The sequence below is a fragment of the Uranotaenia lowii genome, chromosome 2, assembly GCF_029784155.1.
Source record: "Uranotaenia lowii strain MFRU-FL chromosome 2, ASM2978415v1, whole genome shotgun sequence".
In the NCBI taxonomy this organism is placed as follows: domain Eukaryota; kingdom Metazoa; phylum Arthropoda; class Insecta; order Diptera; family Culicidae; genus Uranotaenia; species Uranotaenia lowii.
In genome coordinates this window covers 47,712,474-47,734,407 of record NC_073692.1, presented here as the reverse complement: position 1 = coordinate 47,734,407, position 21,934 = coordinate 47,712,474, and the positions used below count along the sequence as shown (strand labels likewise).

The 21,934-nt window shown below is 39.9% G+C and overlaps 3 protein-coding genes across 3 annotated transcripts; all 3 read right to left on the bottom strand.

Annotated features, from left to right (window-relative positions):
• Positions 1 to 11,130: 11,130 nt before the first annotated feature.
• Positions 11,131 to 11,511, bottom strand: LOC129741361 (uncharacterized). The gene has a single exon (XM_055733085.1). It carries the CDS (start codon positions 11,509 to 11,511, stop codon positions 11,131 to 11,133), a length of 381 nt encoding a protein of 126 aa, XP_055589060.1.
• A 361-nt stretch (positions 11,512 to 11,872) lies between these two features.
• LOC129741360 (uncharacterized) lies at positions 11,873 to 12,746 on the bottom strand. The gene is made up of 2 exons (XM_055733084.1): positions 12,290 to 12,746; positions 11,873 to 12,219 (listed from the first exon to the last, which is right to left on the bottom strand). Exons 1-2 carry the CDS (start codon positions 12,744 to 12,746, stop codon positions 11,873 to 11,875), a joined length of 804 nt encoding a protein of 267 aa, XP_055589059.1.
• A 220-nt stretch (positions 12,747 to 12,966) lies between these two features.
• On the bottom strand, positions 12,967 to 15,837 carry LOC129741359 (trypsin-7-like). Its single transcript, XM_055733083.1, has 3 exons — positions 15,783 to 15,837; positions 14,422 to 15,155; positions 12,967 to 13,425 (listed from the first exon to the last, which is right to left on the bottom strand). The coding sequence occupies exons 1-3, from the start codon at positions 15,823 to 15,825 to the stop codon at positions 12,967 to 12,969; spliced, it is 1,236 nt and encodes a 411-aa protein (XP_055589058.1). The 5' UTR covers positions 15,826 to 15,837.
• Between the last annotated feature and the right edge of the window lie 6,097 nt (positions 15,838 to 21,934).

Here is a 21,934-nt window from a genome sequence, read left to right as displayed (position 1 = left end):
AATTTTCTTAGAATGTTTAAATCAAACATAAATTCTAGAGTATATATAAAATATATATATTTACTCCAAGAATCAAAAGAAAAGTTTATCGATGGAGCCTTGAGTATAAAATTGAACCCATTTTCGCTTGATGTCCTCCATCAAAGTCTTTACAGTGTCATCCGGTAGTAGTTTCTCAGTTTTTACCGTTTTCTTACCTTTTCCTTTTCGTCTTTGACTGTCTTCTTGCTCTTTCGAAGTTCCCGCTTCATTATTGCCCAATAATGCTCCAGCGGACTCAGCTCAAGACAGTTTGGCGGGTTCATGTCCTTTGGAAAAAATATGCACAGAATTGGACTCATACCATTTCAGGAAATCTTTAGAATAGTGACTTGATGCCAAATCTGACCAAAATAGCGCAGCTTCGCCGTGCTGCTGCAAGAACGGCAAAAAGCGCTTCTCGAGGTACTCAGATTTGTAGATCGCGCCATTTACTGTGCCCTTTGTCGCGGAAGGCTCACTTCTCAATCCGCAAGAGCAGATGGCCTGCCAAACGAGATATTTGAAGGCGAACTACGACATTTTTTTTGTTCTTAAATTTTTCGTCAACATTGCTGAATCAAAGCAATCGAAAGATTCCTTTTAATTCATCCACGGTAAATGAAAAGTGCATATACCAGTATTTAGATAACAACTTACTACCTTCTTCAGTGAACGTTTTCGATTGAAGAAGGTAGTAAGTTGCTATCGAAATACTGGTATATGAACTTTTCATTTACCGTGGTTGAATTAAAAGGAATCTTTCGATTGCTTTGATTCAGTTGAATCATTCAACCAAGTAGGCTCATACCACAACAGAGTCAACATCGCACTTTCCGGTGAAATACTCCAACCCCAGAATTTGCTGATATCGGCTTTCATATACGTTTCGTCGTCCAAAGTCGTCACCTCAGCATCTTCTCGTAGAGCTTCCGTGCCCGAGTTTTAGCCGTCGATTTTTGTCGCTCATCACGTTTGAGAAGTTCTGTACCTTGTATGTATGTAGTCCAACTCTCTTCTTTGCATTCTTGAAGTAGCTCTACGACATGCCGATAATTTCAGCCAAATCACGACTTAAGACGTTGGGATTAGCTTTATTATTCCGCTTCACCTTTCTTCTTTCACCGTCTTTTTGTTCTCCGGTCCCGGTTTTCCTCCAGCTCCTTTGCCGTGGTCCAACGTCAACCATCCCTGGAATCGCTTCAACACTCAAGAGAAGGTTGAATGGTGAATGTTCATCATTTTTCTCAACTGCCGGTGCGACAAATTAAGAAATTTCAGGTGTTTGGAAAGAATTTGTTCTCTCGACTCGCGTTAGTTCATCTCCATTTTCGTTGAATCGAAAATCACTACTTGACAGCATGTAAACAATAAACATCAATTAGAAAGTGCGCAAAATTTGGTTGATTTCTACCCAGCAATGGTAAAAAAGTTATGCCTTGTTTATGTCGCAATAATTTCGTGTAAGCCCTTTGTATATGGTAGGTGTTACCAAGGTGTTACCGAATATCAAATTCTCGATTCAGCCATTTTGGCTCTGCAACTGTGGATCTCATGGAGTTTGTTTACCAACAAACCAAAGAAAAGCTGAGCAAATAATCTTATTTTTGTAAACAAACTCATTGAGAGCCCCGCTCACTCCTCGCCTACTTACTGTGAAAGTCGAAGAACCTCGTGTTTCAAAAAACCTAGGCAGTTACCTTTTGTCAAATTCCTGATTCAGCCATTTTCGTTTTGCGGAATTCATGGAGTTTTTTTTAACGATTAGTCATCGTTGATTAATTATTAAATGCTGGTTTAATGGCATTGTGGTGAACGTTATGATGAAAAAATCTTGATAGAAGAATTAAAGATTGGAATGAAATGACGGATAGATAAAGCAGATGCTTAGTAGAAGAAAATTTACAGGTGTTGAAATTAAGCCAAAGGCTTTTTTTTATGGAAAGCTTCAAAGGTGCGTTCTAGATCCAACCCGATGAATTGGTAAAGCACGTGCTTCCCAATCGGACAAAAAGTCTAGACCGCATGGCTCTGGAGAAACTTTCCTTTTGCTGAGCCAGTTCTAGTGATGTTTTAACTGTTTTTCGGATTCCTTTTTCTATCGGCAGCACTACTTTTTTTTTTTCACGTACTGTACTGTAGTACTGTAAACGTTCCTACTTTTGACAACTTTTTTATTTTTGAACTATTTTTTTTTTAAATATTTACCCCTTATTTAAACCCCCTAATGATTTGATTAATGATTTTAATCGTTGTAGAATATTTACAAAAAAAAAATAGCCGAAATCAGTATAAAAATAGAAAGAATTTGTACATTTGTTTTTCAAGAACTCAGAAACAACTGGACAGATTGATGTGAAGCTCGGCATGGAGTAGTTTTTTGAGTGAAGAATGCACAGTTGTCCAGAACGGAACACGTGACAAAATTTATTACGAAGAGACTCTAAGATATAGACAAATGGTGTCTCAAGGAAAAATGCTCATCAAACCATGCGTTTTAATAACCTTTAATCAATTTATAATTTTTCGAACAATAAAATGTTAGGGGGTCTCCATCCATTAGTAAAAAAACACTAGACAAACCTTATGTGTTTCCTACACAGGGTTATTTTATGTTATAAAAAATCGCATTTTTATTCGATTCAAATTGTCTTGTTTGTTTCCTGATAAGGATTACCTGGTGTTTTCCTTATATGGGGTGGATGGGGACCACCCTTTTCTTTGGCGGGAGGGGCCTTTGTGTACTTCAAAGTATCTGGACTTGTAAATGTATGCATTTTCACAACACTTGATGATAATCACTTGTCAATGGATTGAATTTCACCGCTTTTCAACGTATTTAACGATTATTTTGTATGGGAGCCCTCTCTTCCTTGATTGTGACGAACTCAAAACTCCATACACTCTTATTCTCGTTTTCGATCGAACGACATTCGTTCGAAAGTTAGCCAACTTTCTATTCTCGTTTTCGTTCGAACGAATGAGAACAGTTCGATTTTTCGAACATAGCTCGTACGAACGAAACAAGGCATTCTGGTTTTCGATCGAACGTATTTTTTCTACCGCCTGACAAACGCAAGTCTTATGTTGCGAACGGAAGGCGTTTAAAGCAAAAGGTGCCGTTTAACTCCATGCAAAATATATATGTTATTGAAGTAGGGGAAATAGTTAAATTGGAGGAAATAAGACAGAAATGAAAAATACAATTTGATTATACAAACATTATCGGTGCAGGTTGATGTTATGCAAAATATTGCGAAAACTATCGTTGGTTAAATTTGTTCGGGCGATTTTGTTTTTATACCACCGGCAAACAAACGGAAGTCTGAAGCTGCGGACATAAGGCGTATGAAAGTTAAGAACGATTAAGATTCAAAACAATACAATTTATGTGGCTTTTATTAGCATTTTTGTAAAAAAAAAATGATCAAATTTTTATTTGAGACTCGCAATCATCTTCCCTTCCGGTGTGGGAACTTTACTGCAGCAGAAGCAATCGAAGTGGCACTATTCTCACTATCCTCTGACTATGAGGACACTTTCTTGTAACCGGAGACACACCATTTACGGCACAGCTTTGATATCGGGAGGCGTTCGTTGCTGCTGCTGGCGATGGAATTGGCATCGGAATCCTCGACGATTGCTGATCTGGTTTTCTGTTCTTCAAATAAACAAATTTCTATCACAACATATCTAAAACTGTCATTTTCACACATCAGGGCTGCCTCGAAATTTCGAAGTTAATCAGGCAACACCAGAATCAAACGTATCACATTCGTACGAAAACAAGAATACCTTTTTCGAATTCGATCGAAAGTATCCGTTCGAACGAACGGCAGATACGCCGTAAACGAGAATAAGGGTGATAGTGTAGAGTTGGTTTATAATAATAATAATTTTGGTTCTGTGAATGCAAGTGTGTACCGCAATGGATAATTGAATATTGTTTGTTAAGCGTGTATCTATTTGAATAAAATCAGTTAGCTTTCCGTACGTTGAACTGAGTGGTCAATAAAATCTATTGTGCGTTTAAAGTGCGAATTGTTTCAATTGCAAATCTGGAAGATTCTACAATTTGGCGCAGCCGGTAGGATAGAACAAGGTGAGTCTTCTAGGCTAAATATTTTTTTCAGTTATTCTGTCGCGAAGAGTCTAAAACGGCAAAACCTTGAAAGTTATGAAATAAAACAAAATGGCGAATTGAATAAAGTCCGGTCGGAAACCGAAGAGCCTATGAAAAAGTGAGTCCGGTTCGATTAACCGTAGCACTGTAAGAAAATTTAAATTTGGTGAGTTAGAATATTTTCGTGGCGGAAGGAACCAAATGCTAGTCCGGTCGAGAAAACCGAAGAGCAGATAAAGCAAGTCCGGAATTTAATTCTGTAGAGCTATGCGAGTCCGGTTATTTTCAACCGAAGCGTAAGAATATGCAAGTCCAGTTAGAAAACTGAAGAGCAGTGAAAGCAAGTCCGGAATTGATTTCCGTAGAGCTGAAAGTGTCATATTATTGGACAAATCACTTTGCAAATAAATGCGTTATTAAGGAAGATGAGAAGGATTGCTTATTGAGGTTATGAGTTCCAAATTGAAATTGAAATAGAAAACAAGTAAATTTCTCCGGATATGATGTACAAATAAAACAAATGAAACAAACAAAGAACGATTCTTTTTATTTTCGATAAATAAATGCAAATAGTAAGCGTATCACAAAAAAAGTAACAAATATTTAGCAGCAAATTATTGTTTCAGATGGATCAGTGGCCACTAGAACCGTTCAATGGTGCAGTAGATGCATCGGATCTCCGCCGGGAATGGGAAGAGTGGCATCGGGCCTTCGAACTTATTCTCGAAATAAAGCAAATTCAATCGCAACACGAGAAACTTTTATACTTACTCGCCCGAGGGGGGCGGAAACTTCAGCACTTTTACTACAACTGCAGACCAGTACAAACTGAAATTTATCCGGAACCTTTAAAAGTGCCATTGATGCCTTCGGAGATACCTGAATACGATAATGCAGTTAAACGCTTGAATCATTTCTTCGTGGGTAAGCGAAACGAACGAGTTGAGCTTGAAGTTTTCCGGGCACTTAAACAATCTTACGGGGAGTCATTCAATCAATTTATTCTGCGACTCCGCACACAAGCTAACCGGTGCGATTTCCACGACAGAGAGGAAAAGGAAATCTTACAACAAGTTACAATGGGAGCAAGGGACGAGCGCGTCAGGGATAAAGGATTAGAAAATACTATGAGTTTGGATGAATTAATTAACTATGCGATCAATCGGGAAATTCTCTCGATACAAAAAGAACGTATGCATCCATTGAAAAATGAAGCGGAAACATCAAATGTATCAGCAATCCAGAGGACGTCAGGAGCAAGGAACCGTGTGAGATATTCAAACTCTGGCCAATTTTCTGATGCTCGGAGAAACTTTAGCGGACAGGAAAGCCAATCGGAGTGTTCGAGATGTGGATCCGATAGACATGATACTGAATCTCGCGACTGTTCTGCTAGGATTGCAAAATGTAATAAATGCGGTTTCCGAGGGCATTTTGCAAAGCAATGTAGATCACGACGAAGAGCTTATAACAGAATCCAGAAGCCAAGAAGCAGACAGGAAGCAAACTCTGTTAATGAGGATCAGCAAACAGAATACAATCCAGCTCGTCAATACAGAAGAGATTTGTCACCTAAGGTAGAGTAATAAAGTTTTAATAAGTATTCACTTTTACTATACAAATTATGTTTATATACTGCCGTCATAAATTGAACTAAGTTATTGAAATAAATGACAAAATTCAAATCCTAATTTCATTCTGTTCTCTTATCAGGAAAAACCATGCAATAGCGAAAATATTGTTTGCTTCATAGATACCTTCCCAGTGCAATTTTTGATCGATTCAGGATCGGCAATCAATACAGTTACAGAACAAGTTTGGTCTTCTCTTTTAAAAAATAATGCAATAATTTTCAAAAAAAGATTCGGATGTGAAAAGCAATTTTCAGCATATGCCAGTCCTCAGCCGTTGAGGGTACTTGTTAGTTTCGAAGCATGGATCACAGTGAACGATAATAAACCAAAATGCTATGCTGAATTCTTCGTAATTCAAGGGGCACACAAATCTTTGCTAAGTAAACGTACTGCGGAAGATTTAAAAGTCCTCAAAATAGGCCTCGATGTCCAGAACGTCGAGTTGAAGTCATCTAGCTTTCCAAAGTTCCCGAATATCCAAGTTAAACTGTCGATAGATCCCTCAGTTCCTCCTCGTAAAATCTCGTACTTGCGGATTCCAGTGGCTTTAGAAGAACAAGTAGATAGGAAAATAAAAGACTTGTTAGAACAGGATATAATCGAGCCGGCCAATGGACCCCCGGAGTGGATTTCTCCGATGGTCATTGTTCCGAAAGCTAAAGGAGAAATCAGGCTCTGTATTAACATGCGTTATCCAAACGAGGCAATACAACGTGAGCACTACCCGCTACCAAAAATAGATACATTTTTGAATAAGCTAAATGGAGCTAAGGTCTTCTCGAAATTAGATATTACGTCGGCTTACCACCACATTGAGCTACACCCAGATTCAAGACCAATCACAACATTTATGACAAACCGAGGGCTTATGAGATACAAAAGACTCATGTTTGGTATAAATTGCGCGCCGGAGATTTTTCAGCGCGTTATGACGGAAATGCTTGCCGGTATTGAGGGTGTTATAGTGTATATCGACGATATAATAGTAGCGGGCAGAACCAAAGAAGAGCACGATTCTCGACTGCAGGAAGTTTTGCATGTGTTGGAACAGAACAATGCTAAGCTTAATGAAGAGAAATGCTCATTTAGAATGACTGAAATAGAAATACTTGGTTTCACGGTTAGTTCAAAAGGTATCAGCCCTTCCGATGAAAAGATTAACGCTATCAAAAACTTCCAAATGCCAAAAACTAAAGAAGAAGTTAGAAGCTTTTTAGGCTTAATTAATTTTGTGGGGCATTTCATTCCTAACATGTCAACAAGAACTGAAGCTTTGCGGAAATATGTTCGAGGGGAAATCAATGTGTTTGGAGAAGATCAATCCAAAGCGTTTAACGATTTGCGTTACGAACTATCAAACACTGTGCGGCGACTTGGATTTTTCGATCCAAAAGATCCTATAGAGCTCTATGTAGATGCATCGCCCGTGGGGCTCGGAGCCGTACTTACACAGCGAAACATACAAAACGTTCCAAGAATAATAAGCTTTGCTTCCAAGGGACTAACCAAGGCTGAACGAGTCTACCCTCAAACTCAGCGTGAGGCACTTGCCGTCGTCTGGGCGGTAGAAAAGTTTTACCACTTTCTTTTTGGCACCAACTTTACAGTGTATACCGACCACAAAACTCTTGAGTACATTTTCGGAGGAAAGCACCAAAATGGTAAACGTGCTTGTTCTCGAGCAGAAGCTTGGGCACTTCGGTTGCAACCGTATACCTTTGACATAAAACATATCCCGGGATCAACTAACATATCGGACATTTTATCACGACTTTGTACTGAATCACAAACCTCTTTCGATGAGTCGTCGGAGCATTTCCTGTGTGCCATAGGAGAGGGGATGTCTGCAATTACATTGGAGGAAATTAAAAACGAAACTTCTAAAGATGCAACGTTGAGCGAGGTAATGAAATCTATAAGTTCACAAGAATAGCATCCGAGTCTTGTTCGTTACTCAGCATTCGCCAAAGAACTTGGTATCATTAATGAAATAATTGTTAGAAACGATCGCATAGTATTACCAAGATCTCTAAGACCAAAGGCGTTGGATATTGCTCATCGCGGCCACCCAGGCATCGTCACTATGCGCAGAATTCTAAGAGAGAAACTCTGGTGGCCTTACATGGATAATGACGTTGTCGATCGAATACAAACATGTGTCGGATGTGCTGCTGTTAGAATAGACGGGCCTCCAGAACCAATGCTTCGAAAGAGTATGCCAGAAAGGGCTTGGCAAGAACTGGCGATAGATTTCTTTTCTGCGAAGGAGTTTTCAACGTTTCTTGTTTTAGTTGATTATTACAGCCGATTCTTGAAAGTGATTGAGATGAAAGGCACGGATGCTACTAAAACAATTGATGCCCTTGAAGGAATTTTCGCTGAACAAACGTACCCAGAAACTATTCGGAGTGATAATGGGCCACCTTTTTGCAGCGAAGCATTTGGGAACTACTGCCTGAATAAAAATATAAGATTAGTGCGTACGATTCCCTACTGGCCACAAATGAATGGCCTCGTAGAACGTCAAAACCGGGGCATCCTAAGAGCTTTAAAGATAGCTAAAGCAACCAATGAGGATTGGCGGAAGGCACTTAAAAATTATGTTCATATGTACAATACCACGCCACATTCGATGACGGGAAAAGCGCCTATGGAACTGATGACGGGGCGGCCGGTTAAAGACCTTTTACCATCATTGCGGACGGAACCTCACTTATATCGAGACGATGGGATACGCGACCAAGATCAAATAAAAAAAATGGAAGGTAAGCTGTATGCTGATAAACGCCGTCGAGCAAAACTATCCGATATCGAAATTGGTGACACTGTTATGCTAAAAAACTACGAAACCGGGAAACTAGAACCAACATTCAAACTCAAGAAATTTAAAGTCGTCGAAAGAAATGGAACCGACACAGTCGTGCAAAATGAGGAAGGAGTTTTATATCACCGACCGGTATCACATTTACGCAAGTGGCCAAATCAACAGGAATGTATTGAAGAGCTACTACCTAAAAAGAAACTTTGTAAGTCTAGGTTAATCCAATAAATACTAATCTATTTTTCAATACCTAAACAATGAATAATGACCTAGTCTTCTTTGCAGGTTCTGACTTGAGTTTGAATCCTTCTTCAGAAGCCCAGGCAGCAGGACCATCACGAAGCGGGGGTATACCTCTACCAGAATCAGGTACCGGGCAAACGGACCAGGATGAAGACACTTGCGAGGATTCGATCAACACTTCTGCTCGTTCGGCTCGCCCAAAACGTAATGCTAGATTGCCAGCCAGATATTCTTGATAGACTGACAGAGAAAAATTTTCCATATTGCATGGACTACTATTTTTTTTTAAAGACTGGAGAAGGAATGTAGAGTTGGTTTATAATAATAATAATTTTGGTTCTGTGAATGCAAGTGTGTACCGCAATGGATAAATGAATATTGTTTGTTAAGCGTGTATCTATTTGAATAAAATCAGTTAGCTTTCCGTACGTTGAACTGAGTGGTCAATAAAATCTATTGTGCGTTTAAAGTGCGAATTGTTTCAATTGCAAATCTGGAAGATTCTACACATAGATATCATGATTTTGCTCAAAAAACTACTCCATGCCGAGTTTCACATCAATCGGTCCTGTAGTTTCTGAGTTCTTGAAGAATAAATGTACGAATTCCCTCTATTTTTATTCAGATTTAGGCGATTTTTCGTTAATTTCCTACCACCTAAAAACAGTAATCCTAAAAAAATAACTTCAGATATATAACATTAACTTCAAAATACAATAAACAAAAATTTTTTTGACTTGGTCCGTTTGGAGTTATTGAAGCTCCAAAGGAGTTATTTTTCAACACATATTTCCTTATAACTTCAAAACAAAAACAAATTTTTGTAATCCGTTTTCAACAAAAGATGCTTATTGTAATTATCTAAAATGTTACTCAAAAATGATTTTGATAAAACATCACATTGGAAAGATATCCGGGAAAAACTGATTTTTCTAGGATCACCCTAAATGGCATCGAATGCATCAAACTAAAGGGAAAGACGCTTATAATTGCTTTCCGCTAAATTTAATTTCTGGACCACTTTGCAGTGGGTTGTACCCACTGAAAATTTTTTGACAGCTTTCCATAGGCCGTATAGAACCTGAATTGCAGGCCAATTATGGCATTTAATCAGCCCTTACTTTGAATACAGAGCTAGCAGTATCTGCAGGACATTTTCTATATGGCACTAAAATGCCAAATTAGTGCTATTTTATACAGCTTTGTGGTTAATTGGGAGCCCAAGATTAATAAAATAGTATGTTTTCTGAACAGGCGAATATATTCGTTATTTTTTGTTATTAAACATTGAGTTTTTTTTTGTTGATTTACCAATGATGATTCCTGACGCTCTGCAGCTTGACTTTCAAAATAACTTAATTTTTCAATTTGGTGGAAGTTATAACAAATTTTACCTTTTTGTCCTCCTTCGGCACAAAAACAACATATTTTTTAACATAGCTTTCCTTTTTTTGAGGAAATGAAATCAGACCTATTTGTAAATCAGTTAGACGAACCAGTCAGGAAAATCTTACTTTTTTGTCGGGCTTGAGATATAGCTCAGTTGGCAAGTCAGTTGCTTCCTGAGCAGATGTCCGTGAGTTCGAGCCCAAGAGTAAACATCGAACACAGTTGTACCGGATAAGTTTTTCAATAACTTTCCGCCAACTGCAACGTTGATAAAGTCGCGAATGCCATAAAGATGGTAAAACGACTATAATCGAAACAAAAAAAAAATTACTTTTTTGTCACTTCCTTTATTCATATTTTTGGATTGAGTATGAAAAAACCTCTCATATTCCTCTCACTTTATGGAATCAATCATCTTCACTTTTATACTAATTGTAGCTTACTATTGGATCATCTTGGACTTCTTCAACGATTTGCCATGTGAATTTTGGTCGCATGGTTAATTTCCAGGTATTTTTGGGTCTTCCCCTGGAGTTTTTCTGGATTTTTCTAGATTCTGCCCAAAACATTGTCAATGATCTCCCACAGACTGATCTTAATATCTAAGGTTCTTGATCCTATGTTTAAACATCGTTTTGGACACATTAAAATCAAACAAATTGTTCACAACATTAAAACACTGAAAACAGCTGGTCAGAGGATTATTCTGTCCGTAAGTAGTGCGGTGCATGCCTAGTGCTAAAAGTCTTCCTCGCAGATGTCTGGGTGGTGCAAGAAAGCATACTTTATCAAGTAGAGCTGCACAATCCACGATGCCGGTAATCAGATCAAACACAAAAAGCCGTTGAAGTTTTACACGTCTGGAAGAGAGAGTTTCTAAATTTATCAACATGCACCGACTCTCATAATCCGGAAGATTGATGGGGTCGTTCCACGGAAGTGACCTGCACTCTTTCGATTCGAAGACTCCAAGATGTATGGTGAGGAGACAACACACAAGCGGCGTACTCCAATACACTTCTCACAAAAGAACAGTACACAGCTTTAAGAGTGTATACATCCTGAAAGGATTGTGAATTGCGCCTTACGAATCCAAGAACAGAGAAAGCCTTCGCTGTGATGGCACTGATATGGTCGCTGAACGTTAGTTTTTTATCAACGATGACGCCATTCATGGAGCTGACTTGATCGATGCTGGTACCGTTGATACTATACTCGAAGCAGACATTGGACTGACGGCGACTAAAAGTTATGGACTTGCATTTTTTTATGTTCAACTGCATCCCATTTCGGAGCACCACAGGAGAAGCTCGTCGATGTCAGATTGAAGAGCGTGGCAATCTAGAGCCGATGAGATTATTTTGTAGATCTTAAGATCATCAGCATATAGCAGCATACAGGATTTCAGACGGAAAGTCAGGTCGTTCACAAAAAGAACAAATATCAAAAGGCCTAGAATACCCGCCTTGCGGGACACCTGAGGTCAAATCAAAAATACGCGAGCGTGATGTATTGATCTTTACAGACGCTCTTCGATCGGTCAAATACGATGGAAGCCATTCGGTAATCCAAGGAAGAAGACCCATGTGAACCAGCTTTTCAATGGCAAGTCGATGAGGAACTTTGTCGAAAGCCTTACTGAAGTCAAAGTAGACTGCATCCACTTGTCGATTTCGGTTGATGGTAGTTGGTGTAACACATCAGATTTGACACAGTGGATCGCTTCTTAGAGAATCCTTGTTGATAGTCAGAGATCAAGTGACGAGTGGCTTTATAGAGCACCGAGTGAACCATGCTCTCAAAGACTTTGGCTATGCAACACAGGATTGAAATTCCTCGGTAATTTTCCACGGAATTACGACAACCGGATTTATGTATCGGGGTTATCGAGGCGGTCTTCCATATGGCAGGAAACTTCCGTTCGTGAAGAGAACGATTAAAGAGCAGACAAATAGGCAGCTTCAGTGATTCTGCACATTCCCTCAAGAATACTGGTGGAAGTAGATCGGTTCCAGGACCTTTTTTTGACGTTCAGCTTCTCCAACTCAGATAGGGTCTCACGTTGCGTAAAGTTAAAGGATGGTAGCGTAATGTCATGCGTAGGAATGCCCTGTCTGCTCCCATCAGAAAGTTCAGGTGAATTGGGATTGTTCACACTGCTGTAGAAGTCGGCAAACAGATTGGCCGATTCCTCGGAAGAATCAGCGGACAATTCGCGGTACTTCATTTGCTCAGGTATACAGTTCTTGCGGTTCTTCACAAACGTCCAGAAACTAGATGGGTTGTCCTTCAGGTTTAATTCTATTCGGTCGATGTAGCTACGAAAAGATGCGGCTTGGCAGTCGTTGTATCGAGTTTCGAGTTGTTTTAGATTTTCTTTATCCTGTTGGGACTTGGAACGTAGAAAACGCTTTCTAGCCTTGCGTACAATATTTCGAAGATGCCGAAGTTCAGAAGACCACCACGGAAGTTTGGTTGTGTTGAGACGTCTCCGCTTACGTGGGATGATCCTATTCATGACGTCGAAAAGCTTTTCGTAAAACAGCACAGTTGCGTCATCCGTTGATTTGTCACCGAGTAACTCAAGCCAGTTGATCAAGACAGACTTTGATTCAACACAGTATGGTCACACCTTGCAAAGTCGAACTCTTATTCACCGTAGTTTGTTGGAGAGTGTGCGTCACAGTTATTATTAATGGTAACACAGAGCACGAAAGGCTTGTGGTGTGCATCTGGTCTCAAAAGACTTGAATGAAACCTCCATTCACTTCAATGTCACAAGTGTCACTAACGAAAGCGAGATCAAGAATATGGTCATTTGCGTTCCGTAGAGGATTAAGTTGACTAAGTCCAGTAACCAACATCGTTTCGATGAGTGTTGATTCAGCTTCGGTCGATGCATTGGTGGGTATATAACAGTTTAGTTCATCGTCATAAACCCAAACAGGTCCCGGTAGATTATAGTCCCCCAGAACAACGATTGTGTCGTTTACAGAAGAAAGGTTGCAAATCTCCTGAACAGCCGAAGCGTGCAACGAGTAAACTTCAGCAGGAGAAGATGGCCGTATGTAGATACTACAAAGATAAATCGTGGACTCCGGGAGTTTCAAAGTGACAGTCACTTGTTCCAAGGGGCTGGAATCACTCAGCGTAACCGATAAACAATGCAAAGACGACTTAACAGACGAAGGAAGGAACTAGTTTGAACGTTCCGGTAACATCGAAATACTGAATAATGCGAGGTAAGCTCGGAATTAAGAACGTCACGTATACATTACACTGTACACGTATACATTACACTTCTAGGTAGCTTCACTGAAAATTTCATCAATTTACATCTATGCGTTCAAAAGTTATTCACAAAACACGAATATGCATTTGCAGTTTGGTGCCCATTTTACCAGATCGGAGCTGAATGAATAGAGGCTATCCAGCGGCGCTTTATACGGTATTGCCTACGACACTTGAACTGGTTAGATCCGTTTCGTTTACCCAGTTACGAAAACCGTTGTCGCCTAATTTATTTAGACACGCTTCAAAATCGTCGAAACGCTGCACGTGCTTAAATCGTAGCAGATCTCCTTGCGTCGAGGATCGACTCTCCTATGCTACTGGAGGCTATTCCCCTCAGTGTGCGGCCCCGAGGATTAAGGAACCAAAATCTGAATTTTGAGAACTTTCAACCGCTTCGCTGAGTACTTTGACTTCGACGTTTTAAGGGCTACTTTCCGAAGAAAATTTTCAATGGTTCGAGAACTTTGTAGATTCAAGTAGTTTTTAATTTATTATTTTATTAGGTTATCATTAGGATCAATATGTGATTCGTTGATGTTTTACACAAATAAATCTAAATCTAAATCTAAAGATTTGGCAAGCTGCCACTACAGCAAAGAGGTACTACAGTGGTATCGGGACAACGGGGTGGATTTTGTCAAAAAGGAAATCAACCCACCCCACTGCCCTCAGTTCCACCCTATCAAAAAATATTGGACAATTGTCAAGTAGAAGATGAAGAAGAATGGTAGGACGACTCAGGATGCAACAAAGATGAAGAGATGGTGGAACAAAATGGCCGCTGAGGTCAAATTATGATGAGTGGTATTCGACGAAATGTTTGAAATTTCGCTAAAAGTTCATTTGCATTAAATATTTTTATTGATTAAAGTTATTCAACAGAGGTTTTAAGACAAAACCAAAACTTCAGCGGTTTTAGTAGTTTCCATTATCCAGTCATACGAAGCTGCCACATTTCCGTAGGCCCCAGGAAAGCCTAGCTGGCCACAGCCATAGCCGAACGACAGTACACCAATCAGCTTGCCTTCGACAACTAGAGGGCCTCCAATATCGCCGTAACATGCATCGATTCCTTCCACCTCAATATTGCCAGCACAGATCACGCTGTCAGTGATTTCCCACCATTCGACGTATGCTTCAGAACAAGTCTCGCGATCAACTATCGGTACCTCGACGGCACGAAGAAGTTCATATGATTCATCTGAATCGAAGGTTTCCCCCCATCCCGAGACCAAACCCATCGTTCCGATCGCTGGCTCTTCGGAACTGAGCGCGATGGGTTGAACGTTCTCTTGGAACTGTAGCTCTTGCTTCAACTTGACTAGTACCAAATCGTACGAAACCTGCCATTCGATGTTCTCCGGATGGTATAAGTAATACAGCACCTGAATAACCTGACCGCCTTCATCATTGGCGTTAGAGCCAGCACGCACGGTGTAATATCTAGGAGCCATCGTAAAACAATGCGCTGCCGAGAGAATCCAGGTTTCGGACACTATCGAACCTCCACAGAAGTGGAAGCCGAAGATTTGAATCGAAACCTGCCATGGAACGTCCGTGATGTTGATCAAATGACCCCCAACGATTTTTGGCTTCACGTCCTGCGAAGACTCGATTTGTTGTAAAGGAGAACCTGAAAATAATAACAAAAAATATGGAAAACGTTGCAGTAATTCCACGGATAATAGACATTAAATCTCGAACGAGCGATTCCCGAAAACATTGATAAAAATTTAAATTTTCGGAATAAGGAACCACTGGTAATCTTTTTGGTTTATTGTGGTACCAATCAGATTATTTTAAAAATAAGTTTATAGTGAGATTGATGATAGAAAAGGCTCTTTTATAGTAAGATATTCACAGAAACGGCTTAGGATTGATAAAAAAAAATTGAGTTTGAAACCTTAAAACAAATAAACAAATTGTAAGGGGCTCAAACTTTGTAAAGTTGGTACACCTGCTCTCTGTGGTGATAACTAATGCGCTAACCATAATGATCGTTCATACAAAATCGTCGATATCTTTGTACAGGTCAAACAGAAACTATCCGCATTAACCCTTTGTTTAACAAAGTAACAAATGTGCAACAGTTTTTTGTAATAAAGTTAAGAAAATGCTTGATGTAGGTACACATTATTTTCAACAGATTTTTATGAAAAAATATAAAATCGTTTAATAAAGAGTTAAACTAAAACGATCAAACATAACCTAGTTTTCCGTTAAATCTGCGTGCGATATTACTAGTCAAATAAATCCGTACCATTGATCAAGACTGGAAGAACAACTAACACCAGAAAAAGCATTATGCACTGTTCCAAACTAAACTGAGTGAAGATAAGAGCTGTTAAGCTTCTCTAATATAGGCACCCCTCAGTTTAAAATTTGCAGCCCTAAATGCCATTCAAATTCCACTTGATGTTTCATAGCGAGATTATTATCACAGGTATGGAATGGACGAAACAATTTCAAATGTTTCAAGGTAAATGTAGTTAAATATGCGGTTTTATTAGTTCTTCACAATGAAAATCATATTAAGTAGAAAACGATGGCAATAAAACAATATTTATTGACTTCATCGAAGAAATATAGCCGTTACTTCGCATTTTCATGAGTACAAAAAAAAAAATGGTTAAGCCTACAAAACCCATATTTGATATAAATTTACGGAAAACTCTTAATGATTCATGTAAGTAATGGAACAAATTAAAAATAAACACTCCTTATTCTGATTCAAAAATACAAACAAATTCCGATTCCAATTCTAAAGTTCTTCTTATGACACTATCAACTCTAATTCATTCCGGAAATTTTAAACCGTCACTGTCTTTGGAGTGTCAATTTGACACTCCTAACTAAAACTACCGTCACTCGTTTCTCTATCGATTTTTACAAAATTCATAGATTTTGAAATCTTGTAATGTAACTCAAATAAGTTGCTTAGACAATGTTCAGCTAAAAGCACTTTGTTTAGGCACCGGAACACTATTCGGACACGATTGATAAACTCGCGAATTTGTACTTCAAACACAACAACTTTTATTTCGATTAGCGATTGGGGGGTTTTATTTTGGCGAACTTAACACGGCGGGTGATTAGTTTGGACTGTGCTCTCAACTGTGTTGTTAAAAAAGTGGCGAAATAGAGAAATTGAATACAAAACAAAGTTCCCTATCATTTACTATCAATACATTTACAAATTTGATCATGTACAATATGAACTGAGAAATAGCATAAATTTTACTCTGTGTGCATTTTCTCCCTGTTCTGAACAGAGCGTATTTCTCCCGAAAGCTCCTTTAGATCGCTTTCGAGTAGGTCTAAATTCCCGTCGGGAAGTGACAGCTCGTTCCCTTACCCTTGAGCGGTGAGTTTACACTCAAACATACGCCGCCCGCCTTGAAATTTCATTTCAAAGCAAATTCTAACGGTGTTTGTTTACAGTTATCGCTTTTGTGTTTCAATTCTCTGCAAAATTTCTAACTGTAAACTATAACTGTCTGTTTTGTTTTGCTCACTTTTTCGCACATTCTTGTTTTCTGCTACTGTGTATTGAAGTGAGTGTAGTGTAGTTAGTGTGGTGGTGGTTGATTTTAGCTGAAACACTGGACTGGAGCAGCTGGAACTGACGACGTTGTCAGTACTTCTGGGGAATAATTGTTTGCCTGTAGATTCTGGTCGATTGCTGCTTTGGATGTTGGAACCGGAACTGCTAAGGTAAGAACAAGATACATTATCTTTCTTGTTCCGTAGAATTGCAACCGCAATGCAATTTTCTGTCGGTGCTAGTCACTGGCAAGCGCTTGTGTGATGTTATTTTTCATCTTGTTTTGTAGCTGTTTTCTGCGTGCAATGATGGATCGATTCACAGCCAGCCGTGGAAACGAAGTTCTATGGATGTTGGCAAAGGTAAACAATGTGTGACTTCGACAATGAGTTTGCATACCCAGCGACTCTGTGGGCTGTTGAAACCTGACGACTCCGGATGATTTTCTGCGTTGCGGTCCTGTCCCCTGTCGCAGATGCTGGTGATGTTTCTCAGGTGCCGAACATACTGGTGGAGTGAATTCAACCGACTAGTAGAGCCGACACTAGTCCCGGGGGAGTATGCGAGGTTGAAACACTGTTGAGCATTATGCGATTGGATGGTAAGGTAAGGACCACATCATTTTGAAGGCGTTCATTGTGACCATACTGGTAATTTTCGTAGGTTCTGCTGCTGATAGATTGTTTCACGACAAAACAGATGGGACAACGAGTGACGTATCACGAATAGCTAGCTGGAGGTCCGTGATGAATTATACTGGCTGTGTCAGTGGGCCCAGTTCAGTTAGTTTCATTTCTTGGCTCGAGGCGTGTGAACTATGGGGCCCTAGATGCCTGATGGACTACAGATGGCTTGTGCGGGACCGGATACGACCAAAATACCTCTGGATCTACCCGGTGATGTGTGGAATTTGTAGTGTAATTACGCTTCCACGGTGTGTAGCTGCTTGAGGGCTGTATGGTGTTCGACAAACAGCTGATACGGATGCTTGGCCTTCCTCATACGCTAGTTGGAATGACCTATATGTGAAGAAAGGTGCTTAACACATGTATGGCAACGGTTCATTAAATATGGGACTTCCCTGGTTGCGAAGGCGCTAGGCCTCCGCGCTCCCCTACTACATCTGATTCCTCTTTTTTTAAAGATGACATCCGATTACTTCTTTTGGGATCTTCTTGAGCAAAAACCTTTTTCTGAATGATGCAATGGTTGGGATGATTTGTACTGAGATCGTTTGTTGCTTGTTTTTCTGATAGTTCTTCTTTAGACATTATGTTGTTCAGAAGAGGATCTATTTCAACCGTACTAATTCCGTACTATTCCAACCGTCAAAATTCTTCAGAAAGCAAAATGGGGACCTTCAATGGATAAGTAACAAGTTCTTCAAACTTCAAGCATTTTTTCAGATGATGAGATTCTGAATCCGATAGAGTACTTCAGCCGAAAAGATTAGGGTACTTCAAAGAGTTTGATTCTTCAATGTATTTGGGAGAACGACAGGTTCTGTTTAGGTTCTTCAAACGGTTTAAATGGAAATGATTATTGCTCATGTGGACTTCAAACAACCATGTCATAGGAGACTTCATACTCGCATGCTACAATAAATAATTCAGAGTATTTCTTAATACGATATGGGGATTGAATCAAATTTAAACTTATTTTAATATCATTTGATTACTTAAAAACGATATGGGGTGAGGGAGATCAAGCTTTTTTTTCAACTCATCTTGTTTTCTGTTTATTATCGCAATTATAGGGAAGGGAAATGGGAAAATAGATTCTCGTTATTGTTTTTATCGAACATCAGCCGTACTTCAGTAGGTTTTCTGACACATTCTTTGAATAATTTTTGACATAAAACTGACTCAATCTTGGGTAGGGTTCTGACCAAACGTTCTGATTCGTTTCTGACTTTGGGTTCGTGGAAAATCTTTTCGCATATCGATTCTTCAATGGAGTTGATGCTCGTAACCCAACATGTTTCCAGCTTCTGGCATCGTATAAGCGACTTGTAGAACCAACTAAGGTGTGAGAAACGTGTTGATGAGATTCGACCACTCTACCTGACAGTATCCAACCAAAAAATGTATTTTGAAGTGTAGGACCATTCTTCGTGGCCCTCCTTCGTTCATTTTTCATCAAATCCAAGTAATACTCGGCGCCAATGATGACGTCAATCGGCTTTGACTCGTGGAAGAATGGATCGGCTAACAATTCAGAATCGGGAAGCGACATGAACGAAGGATCAAACGACGTCGAAGGTAGATGTAGTGTAAGGTTTGGTAACACGAAGAATTGCATGGTTTCTTGGAAATTCGATATTTTTGGCGAACGTGGACAGACTTCAGCATGTATGGACTTCGTCGAAACCGACTGAGCCGGCCCAATACCCTGAACTGACAAATATGTAGGCGCTACTTTCAACTTCAGCTTGTTCGAAAACTCTTGAGACATTAGGCAATGTTGCGAACAAGAATCTAACAAGGCTCTAGCAATCTGAGCGTTACCGTAACGGTCCTTAATCTTTACAAGAGCGGTAGGGAGCAGAATATTCGAAGCAGACTTAACAGGTAGTGCTACGTAGCTTTGGCTTGTGCCTGGCGTTGGCGAATCGAATTGTGTGGTTGTATTTGGTGAATTGAGTGTTGCATTTTGTGTTTGAGTGTGTGTTTCCGTAACTATTGGCATGGTGTGACTTTGCTGTTGATAAGCTTGCTGTGGATAAATATGGGTGCTTTCTTGATTAGAGGGTTGTGCTATTGACTGTTGACTGAGTCTCGGATTCGACGGATTCGGAACGGAGGATCGCGTAGCATGCAACATAGTGTGATGCCTTTGTTGACATAATCGACAACTGCTACGAGTGCAGTTCGCCGCAAAATGACCAGGCTGTAGACAATTTCGGCAGACTCGACTTCGATTGGCGGCTTCAACACGTTCTGATATCTTCAATCGAAGGAATCTCTGGCAGTGAAACGGTGAGTGCCATGCTTCGGTACAGAACGGGCATCGTGAATCCGATCGGATGGTTGTATGGCAAACTGTTGATCTTGTCTGACGTGCTTCGGATGGTGGACTTCTTGCAGAGGTGATTGATTGAAGAACTGAGCAGTGACCTTGCAAGAACAGTAGCAGCTCTTCGTACGTTGGGACCTCCTTAGACCCGTAATGCGTCTCCCATTGGCGCAATGTTGCAGAATCTAGTCTAGCGCACAACATGTAGACTAGTATTGTACTCCAGGACTCCGTATGCTCGCCGATTTTCTGCAACATCATCAAATTCTTTTCAAATTCGCTGACGAGGAAGTTCAGACCGTCGTAGTTTTCCTTTTTTAGCGATTCGAGGGCAAAAAGTGCGTCGAGATGAGCCTTGACAATTAGCTTTTTGTTTTCGTAGCGGACTTCTAGCATTTTCCAGGCGACGTCGTAGTTTGCCTCGGACAGCTCGATGTTGTTGATTTCCTTCTGTGCATCACCCTGCAGAGAGGAACGGAGGTATGTAAACTTGTCCATTTTCGTCAGATGCTCGTTCTCGTGTATGAGACTACGGAAAGAATCTCTGAACGTAACCCATTCTCTGATATTTCCGCTAAAAGACGGCAAACGAATCTCGGGTAGCTTTACTCTGGACGTATTCCCTGACACAGACTGACTCTGGTTGTTGCTGGTTGTGTTCACCCCTAAGGCATCCTTATCGCCTTGAAGTCTAAGGAGGTCACCTCGAATTGCAAAGTATCGGTCATCAAACTGCTGCAGAATTTTGTCGTTCTCTTCTTCGCGCTGTTTTGCAATCTCCCCTTTGACTTCGCTATCAGCATCTTTCTGCTCTTTCTCGGCCGCTTCATCCAGCAACATTTCAATCTTGCTCCGTACTTCGAAAAACTCACTGTATACTGTATCAATAACTTGTAACCTCGAGCTTAATTGACACCGATCACTACCAATGTGATAGGTTTGGATGAATCTATCAGTACCATCAAAAATTACATACAACTGCCGCTCACGTTTTTGCAAAGCCTTCAGCGTACTTCTCGACATTGCAACACTTTTTGTAATCTGACACAGGCTTCAAAATTTTGACGAATTCAGACTTGTACCTACATACAAGTCCTTAAACTGACACGTTGTTTCTGACACAGGCTTAATATCTGACAATATTTCAGACGATATGAATTCAGACTCGATTTCTGACAAGATCTCTTCTGACTTAATTTCTGACAATATTTCAGACCAGGTTTCTGACAATATTCCGACAAGAATTCTGACGCAAGCTTATTTTGAGACTCAGACTCAATTCTGATAAGTTTCAGACAAGATTTTCGATAATATTCACTTAAGAATTCCGACACAAACTGATTCAGACTTAATTCTGACAAGTTTTCCAACTCAAACTTAAACAAACTTGTATTTTCTGACAAATTCAGACTTGATTCTGACAATGTTTCCAACACAAACTAATTCAGACTTAATTCTGACAAGTTTTGAACTCAAACTTGAATTCATACAAATCAAACTTGATTCTGACAAGAATTCTGACTCAAACTTAATTTCTTCAGCAAACTTGAATTTTCTGACAAACTCAAACACCTTGGACCCAATCCGTCCAGTACTGAATAATTCTGACCACCTGTGCACCTTCTGTGCACCTTCTGTGCTACTGACTTGCACCTTTATGTGCTCTGACATGCACCTTATGTGCTTCTGACTCAGGGTATATGCACTTAGTTTGATCAACTCAACGTTCCAACCGATCGCGACGCGAATTACCGAGACTAGCAACCCGATATTGACAGCAGCGAGTGGGCACAACCAGTGAAAATTGCAAAGTAAAAAATGCCAAAAGAATGCCAAGACCAATTTGTAGTTAA